Source organism: Entamoeba invadens (genome assembly GCF_000330505.1).
Source record: "Entamoeba invadens IP1 unplaced genomic scaffold scaff_1105074725017, whole genome shotgun sequence".
NCBI lineage: Eukaryota > Evosea > Mastigamoebida > Endamoebidae > Entamoeba > Entamoeba invadens.
Genome location: NW_004191755.1, coordinates 49,687 through 59,074, shown reverse-complemented (window position 1 = coordinate 59,074; position 9,388 = coordinate 49,687). Strand labels below are relative to the sequence as shown.

Here is a 9,388-nt window from a genome sequence, read left to right as displayed (position 1 = left end):
ATTTAAATTGTATTTTTTATTATCTTCTGTAAAGCTATAATATGTTTAGAAGTAATATCAGATAAAGTTTCACCACATCTAAAAGATGTGTCGATGCTTTGCTCAGCCTTTGTCATGAGTTTATCGTCAATATAATATTCATTTTCACTTTCGTCATTTGGAGAATAATATATATCAAATGCTTTTTTGGTGTTGGAACTTTGCTCCCGCTTCGTGTCGTATCTCTTTCTTTAATAATTTCAGAAGTATCTATTTGTTTTAATGGGTCCGTCTTTGTAGTTTGATTTGTTTTGTCTGAAGATAACAAATTTTTGAAAAATGTTTTTAATGACTTTGATTTTGATTGAGAAGTATTATCTGTACTCATTTATATTAAGATATAAATAAAAATATATTATTTATACGTTACTAAATATATTATTATTATAGTAATATAACAGTATTATTATAATAACTATAAAAATAACATACTCAATAGATGTCTTCAGATAAGATGTAAAATTTGTTACTTTGTTTTTACAGTTTATGAAAACATCAGAACTACAGTTCGTACGGACCGTAAATATCTATTATATTAACATCAATGTAATTTCATTAACGTAAAATATTTTTTCATCTTTTCCTTTACAATAACCATAATCCATAAAGTTTTGAAATTTTTGATAATTATCTTTATTATTTAAACACATCGATATTTCATAACCTTTTTGAATAACATTAGGACTAACATAATATTTTACAATTATATCTTTTATATTATTATTTCTAATAAACTCTTTAAGTATTCTTTAAATTTATTAATTCTTGTTTTAAATTTGGAAGAATCACATTCTAAGTTAGCTACAACTTTATATCTTCTTCATTATAATAAACATAATCATCTATATCTTCACTTGATTCATCATCAGAATAATCACGATTTTCTATAATATCTTCATCATGCTTCGGCATGAGTTTCTCGTCACTAGATTCACTTACATGTTCACTTTCAAGTTCACTAATATTTTCAGAATCATCTATAAATTCATCGATATCTTCATCTGTATTTAAATTATATAATAATTTTACGGACCTACGGTCCTCAGGTTCGAAGAACCGTAAAGGACAAAGCTCGATATACTTTCTAAACGCTTCATTCATATACTGTTCCGTCATTTTAATAAAGATAAAAAATTACATTAATATAAATTTACTATATATAAATTTTACACCGAACGGATACTGGAGCTTTGTTCCCGCTTCGCGTTGTGTCTCCGAAGAATCGAAACGAATGTGAGATTCTAGAGACATCAAAGATGTCGATATTTTGGAAAAATTCATATTCGCGTCCCTCGCTATTTAAATAAAGTATTATAAAATATAGATAAAATGAGCTCCCCCCTAAATCCACAGAATTTATATACTACTGGGTGTTAAAGAAAACAATTAAAATTTTAATTTTTTTATTTTGCGTATTATTGTTGAACAGCGTATTATTCATGTTTATTCAAAATTAGTAACACAACTTAAATTGTTGTGTTATTTATAATGCAACAATCTTAATTAAATGCTGTTCAAATACAACGTTGAAAAATAAAATAAAGTACTATAACTGTACAGTCACAACTCTAAAAACTCTTCTTTTATCTTTTTTATTTTATTTTTTGGAAATAATTTCTAAATTTCTTTAAAATAAACGTTATCACTGCTATTTTTCATTCGTCTTTATGTCTTTCGAATTTTTGAATAACAAGCTTTATTTCGTTAACTGTACAACTTTAAGATTCAAATGTACATAAATAACATTTTGTATAAATCATTATATTTATATATTATTTCAAGAATAGTTACTATTCACATTTGATGTGTGTATATTTATATATCAAATTAAACCCTAGTTGTATCATATTTAATAAAAAACTACACACAACATAAATATCAAATAATAATTAAAATATACCTAAATCTAATTGGACGATATTATTTTTTGTTAATATTCTTTGAAAATTCACCGTGTCAAAAAGCATATATATTCACATTTAATAACTCGAAAATTCAATGATTTCAACTGTTTTTATTTTGCTCTATATCTTAATTAACAGCTCGATTGCAACATGCAAATTAGAGTATGATAACAACAATTGTGTCTTTATTTCAAATCAAATTGATTGTGAGGGGGAATTAATTATTCCAAACACCACTTCATGTGCTGGAAATCAAGCTTTTTACAATACAAATTTAAGAAAAATAACCTTTGAATCTGAAAGTAAAATCAAAATAATGAGCAATGCATTTCAATCATCGAATAAACTTGAAGAAATAATTGCCCCCGGTGGATTTGAAAGTGTTGGTGTTGGAGCGTTCAAAGATTGTATTAGTTTAAAAACAATAGTTGGCTACCAAAATACAACTGTGTTTGGGAAAAATTGTTTTCAAAATTGTTTATCTCTTCACAACTTTACTTTCAATGAACAAATGATGTTTGATGAATATGCTTTTGCTGGTTCTGGTTTAATATCAATTGATCTCACTCATATACAAATGTCAATATCAACTTATTTTTGTAGTAATTGTGTCAACCTTCACTATGTAAATTTGGGTTCAAATCAAGTCATTAATTCTTATGCATTTGCTAATTGCAGTTCTCTAAGTCAAGTTGACACTATTAATGGATTAAAAATAGTTAATACTTCCGCTTTTATGAATGACCCAATTATATCTATTCGTATAGCTGATGATGCAGAACAACTATTTTCATGTGCCTTTAGTGGAACAAAGTTGAGAAATTTAAAATTGCCCAATAAATCAATTATATTAGAAGATAGCGTGTTTTAAAACATAACAACACTTGAAAGTGTTAATTTGGGATCAACTGTAATAATTCCAGTTCGTTGTTTTTATGGATGTACAAATCTCAAAACAATTACTGGACTTGCTAATGTAACTAGTTTTGGATCTTACTCATTTAGTTACACCAAAATCACAGAGGTTGATATCAGTAAATCCGCAGTTTAAAATGACAACGCTTTTAGTTATTGCAAAGATCTTATCAAAGTCACTTATTCTGGTGTTGTAACTTCATTACAAAAAGGATTGTTTTATGAATGTTCGAAACTTTCCCAAAATGGAATTAATATTTTTAACAACATTATTTCATTTGGGGATGAAGCTATGGCTAAGAGCGGAGTCACAGAACTTGAAATAAAAGAAAATGTTACATATGGGACTAAGATATTTCAAGGGTGCCAGAATCTAACAACAGTGACAGTTGTTGGGACTCAGGCAGTGATATCGAATAACATGTTTTATCACTGTCGCAATTTAAATAACGTGAAAAACATGGAAAATATTTATAAATTTGGAGTTGGTGCTTTTGCAGAAACTGGGAAAACAACTACCAAATTGAATAACCATGTAGAAGACGGAGATGTGTCGTTGTTTGAAAACTGTAATTCATTGAAAACAGTTGATTTAAATAATGTTGTTAATATTCCAAGTAAATTTTTTTCTGGTTGTTCATCACTTAGTACTGTTATTGGTATTGATTCGGTGACTGTATTTGGTAATTATTCGTTTGCATACACCGCATTGTCTTCTTTTATCGCATCAAGTGATTTAAATGAAATTAAAGAATACGCTTTTGCGCATTCTAAATTACAGACAACAACTTTAAAAAATGTAATCGAACACATTGGTACTTACGCATTTTATGACTGCGAAGAGCTCACTTTTGTTGACTTGAAAGGATTGTTAGAAATACCAGCTGGTACATTTAAAGACTGCTCCGTGCTAAAAACAGTCACTGGATTTGAAAATATCACTTCTTTTGGAAATTTTTCATTTGCAAACACCTCATTAGAAAAAGTAATTATCAACACACAAAGTAGTGTCACTTTGGGTTCAAACTTCTTTCAAAATTGCAAATGGTTAATGGATGTCAATCTTGGAGCAATAAATAGTCTTCCAGATTACACTTTTGATAACTGTGTATTGCTAAAACAAAAACCAGAAAGTGCTGATAGTGATCATATCAATTTTGAGTCTTTTAATACAATAAATACATTTGGAAGGTATTCAATGAGAGGTACCGGTTTAACTAAAATCTCTTTGATAAATGGGAATACATATATTATCAATGAAGGAGCTTTTGCCAACATAACATCGTTAACTTCTGTAAATTTTGGAACAAACACGCTTGCTATTCCAAATTACTTATTTTTGGGATGCACCTTTTTAAAAACAGTTGAAGGAATTGAGAAAATAACATCTTTTGGTGACTATGCATTTGCAAATACAGGTATTACATCATTTGACTATACAGATTTAACAGTCACAACATTATCTGTTGGACTTTTTGCTGGTTGCAAATATTTGAATAAAATAACTTTGCCAAATTCAATTACTTCTCTACCAGCTTATTTCTTTAAAAATTGCGTTTCTTTGACTCTTGATAACATTAATGGGTTTAATCAAGTCAACTCATTTGGTAAGTATTCAATGAGTGGTATGCAATTTACTGATCTTGTATTTAACTCGACAAAAATTTATCAATTTAGCGAAGGTGCGTTTAAAAACTGTGAGAAGTTAGTAAATGTCACTTTAGGAAACATTAAGGCAATAACAAAATTTATGTTTGATGGATGCACATCATTAAAAACAGTTGATGGGTTAGATAATGTAAATTACTTTGGTGATTATTCGATGAGAAGTACCAAAATCACTCAAATAAAGTTTTCTAGTGGTTTTGAATTTCCAAATTTAACCGAAGGAATATTCCAGAATTGCACAGAGTTAATTTCAGCGGATGTGAAAGTACTTTATTACTTAACGGCCCATTTATTTGAAGGGTGCATCAAATTAACAAATTTATCAAATACTGATTATTTATGGTCAGTTGATGCAAACTCACTTGCGTATACTAATTTAAGTAATATATCATTTATTAATAGATTTGAAATTATCAATAGCGGCGTTTTTGAAGGAACAAAAATCAAAAGCGTTGATTTGTCTACGATATCCACTTTAAGTAAAAATGCATTTAAAAATTGCGAACTTTTATCAGAAGTTAACAATATGGATGCGGTTGTCAATTATAATATTGGAATGCTTGAAAACACCAATATTACAGAATTTACATTAAGTAAAACAGAAATTAAGAGTTACCCAACTCAATTAACAAATGAAGAAACAATATTTGGCACCACGAAAATTCGAAAGGTGACAAATAAAGGAATAAAAATAATAAAAAGCAGATTATTCAGAAACATTGAGACTTTAACCGAGATTGTTGGATTTGAAAATGTTCATTTTGAAGACAACTCGTTTGAAAACACTGGACTGGTTACACTCACTTTAAATTCTTTACAATCATTTGGCAAAGAAGTTTTCAAAGGATGCAAGAAGTTGAAAAAAGTTGATTTTGGTGGACTTCAATATGTCGCTAATGGGATGTTTAAAGACTGTATTGAATTGGATGAACTTGTGAATATTCAAAATATCAAATATATTGACGAACACGCTTTCAATGGATGTACGAAATTAACTCAGATTCAATTGAATAACGTTGTGTATATCCAGTCATTAGCATTTTCGAATGATTTATTGTTTGTTTTTTCTAATGTCGTAAATAAAGTGTTTGGCTCAGAAGACTCGTTTGATCCCACAACACGTGTTTATGTTTCTAAGCGATACACCGACAATTATTTTGCGAATATATTTATTGGGAAAATATCATGTGGAGCGAACGAATACTTCAACAACTCGATTAATCCACCCATCTGTTCAAATTGTTTAACTGGGACTTATGCAGTTGAAGGTGCTTCTGCTTTTTGTTCTCCTGATTTAAATGGTTGTTTTGCAAATGATTCTAATTGTGCTGTATGTAATAATTCCATTTGTAGTACATGTAACTCAAATTATTCATTGAATAATGAAGGGAAATGCGTTTCGTTTAATTGTGGTGATGGTGTTTTTACAAATGGGAAATGTGTAGTTGATTGACATACAATCAAGAGTCTGTTAATGATAAATGTGTAGCAAAATGTGGTGTTTTGGAGGAGCGAGTAAACGGTGTTTGTCTGACAAAATGCAGTGAAACACAAAAAGAAAGAGTGAATGATGTCTGTGTTGATAAGTGTGATGAAGACCAACAAAGATATAGAGACTTGTGTTATCAGAGATGTTCGGATGATACTGAGATGATTAGTAAAGGTATGTGTGTAAACAAATGTGTGGAAGGCGAAGAAAGAGTGAATGACGTGTGTCAAAAAACATGTCCAATTACACAAGAATTTGTTGATAACGTTTGTGTTGATAAATGTAAAACTTATATGGTCAGAATAAACAAAACATGTACATTAAATTGTCCAAGTAATATGGGGCCAAATTCGAACTTCGACGGATGTGAAACAAAATGTCCAGAAGGGCAGATTTATATAAATGGGAAGTGTTATCCCGAATGTGAAGAGGGTTGGGAATATGTTGAAACAGAAAGTGTATATGAATGCAAAAAGAAGTGTAAAATCGAAACTGAAAATAGACAAACTTCAAGTCCTTTTGAATGTGTTTGTAAATCCGATTTTGAAATTGTTGATTCTGTTTGTACAAAGAAGTGTTTGGATACAGAAGAACGGGTTATAGACAATACTTGTAAAATGAAATGTGATGCAACTAAGTTTGAAATTAGAGAAGAAATAGCTCCATATGGATGTATATGTGACACTGATCATACAAAGGTTGGAGATAATAGTTGCATGATAAAATGCGAAGAAAATAAGACGTATACCACTACATCTCCTTATACATGCGAGTGTAAAAATGGATATGAAACAATTACCAGTGGAAATTGTAAACTTAAATGCGATGCAACCAATTTTGAAATAAGAGATACAAACACACCATATGAATGTATATGTCATCCTGATTATGAGAATATTAATGGTATTTGCAAGGCAAAATGCTTAGATAATGATAATAAAATTCGTGATGTAAACAGCCCTTATGAATGTGTATGCATAGAAGGAGCATTAGAAACATCATCAACAACATGCACTTGTCAAACTGGAAATGAAGTCTATCACAATGGAAATGGATTTAAATGTGTTCAGCAGTGTGACACGACAATTCAAACTCGCAATGAAACAACATTGAACTGTGACTGTAATGATAGAACAAAAGAAAATGTTGGTAAAAAGTGTTTAGAAAAATGTGATGCAAACACACAAAGACGAGATGCTCAAGGAATGTGTATTTGTAAAGACGACAGAGAAAAAGATGTTCAACAAACTAACAAATGTGTGTGTAAGAAAGATGCGTATGATGAAATTAACAATGTTTGTTACACAAAATGTGGAGATAACATGACACGTGATGAAAATAATCCATCAAATTGTGTATGCATTATAACACATGAAAGTGTCAAAGGAAAGTGCCTTGAAAAATGTGAAACGAATTATGAAAGAGTAGATGAAAAATGTATCAAAGTTTCATGTGAAAATGGTTACGAACTGAATAACGGACAATGTGAGAAGATTTGTGGTGAATTTGAAACTTTGATCAATGGTAGATGTGGACAAATTGTTTGTACACCTGGTCAGTTCATTACTCCAGAAAAAACATGCCGAAATTGCAAAGCAACTTATGAAGATAAATGTGGCACCAGTGAGTGTATTCAATGTACTGAAAACAGTTGTTTGAATATATTCATTTTGAATACAATAATTATCGCATTGGTAATGATAATTTAAATGAAAATTAACATTTATGTTAAAAACCCAAATATATAAATTATTTAAATTGTTTCCATTTAATCGATAACACATTATTTTAAACATGGTACGGTAATCTATGGCTTTTATTCTGTCTTTGCAAAGTATTAATTTTGATTTATAATCTTGACCAATCACACCCCAAACTAATAAACTCGAATTATATTTGGGTATTTGTTGTGTTGTTCTTTTAAATGTGTTAATGTTAATTCTTAGTTTCCATTTTGTTGTTGATTTGTTCAAAAATTTTCGATTTTTTTGTCGCATCTAACATTGTTTTCTATATGGAAACAAACAAAATCTTGACTCATCTGACATGATAGCAGATTCATATTTATTGATGTTTCTTTTTGAGCTACGATTTGCAAAATTGTACTAGTTTATAATATGTTTTTCTGTCAATATCTGTGTCGACTTTTGTTTATTATACTTGAATTTTTGTCTTTTCCATATGTAATAAATAGTTTAATCCAAAACGTTTGCGGTTTGTGCCGATTTACAACAAGGTGAAAATTGGTTAGAAGTGGTTTGTTTTTCAACCATTTGACATACCAACTCTGTTCTCTTATTTGGTCTCCCTCTTTTATTTAAATGAGTTACAATTTTTCATGACAACACCTTCTTAATCCTTGATATTGAGTTCGGCGAAACATTCTAAAATCTTTGGATTGAAGAATATGATCACAGTTTTGTTGTTATTTTAATATAAATTTATCAATCGTTTTAATTGATATTCAAAGTTGTGTTTCTTTTTTTATTTGTAAATTTTATAAAAACGTCTTTTAATTGTTTTTTTCAATATTGTCTTTGATTGTTGTTTTATTATTATTATTTGAATTATGTTTTTAATAATAACAAAAACAATGATTTTAACATTAATATGCTTTATTATTAAATAAAACAAAACAATTTTCAAAAGTGTTTATTTATTAAGCTTTAAAAACTTTTATTTTAATAACACACATATAACTACCATTATCTTTTTTGACAAACCAATCACTTTCTTAATAAAAATTCAAAGTAAAATCAATGAAAACAATACATGTCTTTATTTAAATCAGATTTCTCAACAAAATGTAAGTTTTTAAAATCATCAAATTAAAAGGTTTTCAGTTTGTTTACTTCGAAAGGAAACTATTAATTGTTCTAGTATTTTAAATATAAAGTTGTGCATTTTCTAAGGTTATTATAAAAGAAGTTGTTGATTTCAAACAAGATGTTTTCTTTGTTTTTATAATCGAATGTAATAAAATTTTGAATAATGTTGAGTGAGTTAATCTCCACATCAATTAGAAATATACTTGTCAGAATCGAATTATAGGGTTTTGTTTTCTTAATTTAAAAATAATTTGTTTATGTATTGTTTAGAATGTTTTATAGAAATGGCAAACGTCAAAAAAATTGATTATTCGAGTATTTGTTTGCTTTGTTCTTTTGGTTTTTACATTTTTGAGCCAAGACTATTCCAATTGCTTTATTAAATACAAATTGCACGTTTTCTTGACTTAAAGCAGAGCACTCGATGTATTTGTTAGCGCCAATGCGTTTTGCAACATCCAGCCCCTCTTCTGTCGTTATGATATGTGTTATTTTTGTATCGAGTTTGTTGATGGTGTCCTTGTCATACCCTTAAATCAGTTTGT

At 28.9% G+C, this 9,388-nt stretch overlaps 3 protein-coding genes across 3 annotated transcripts; all 3 read left to right on the top strand.

Annotated features, from left to right (window-relative positions):
* Nucleotides 1–2,037: 2,037 nt before the first annotated feature.
* Nucleotides 2,038–2,814, top strand: EIN_075380 (hypothetical protein; the record flags this gene model as incomplete). The annotated part of the gene is made up of 1 exon (XM_004184077.1): nucleotides 2,038–2,814. One exon carries the CDS (start codon nucleotides 2,038–2,040, stop codon nucleotides 2,812–2,814), a length of 777 nt encoding a protein of 258 aa, XP_004184125.1.
* A 336-nt stretch (nucleotides 2,815–3,150) lies between these two features.
* EIN_075370 (hypothetical protein) lies at nucleotides 3,151–5,979 on the top strand (the record flags this gene model as incomplete). Its single annotated transcript, XM_004184076.1, has 1 exon — nucleotides 3,151–5,979. The coding sequence occupies one exon, from the start codon at nucleotides 3,151–3,153 to the stop codon at nucleotides 5,977–5,979; it is 2,829 nt and encodes a 942-aa protein (XP_004184124.1).
* A 197-nt stretch (nucleotides 5,980–6,176) lies between these two features.
* On the top strand, nucleotides 6,177–7,724 carry EIN_075360 (hypothetical protein; the record flags this gene model as incomplete). The annotated part of the gene is made up of 1 exon (XM_004184075.1): nucleotides 6,177–7,724. The coding sequence occupies one exon, from the start codon at nucleotides 6,177–6,179 to the stop codon at nucleotides 7,722–7,724; it is 1,548 nt and encodes a 515-aa protein (XP_004184123.1).
* Nucleotides 7,725–9,388: the final 1,664 nt, after the last annotated feature.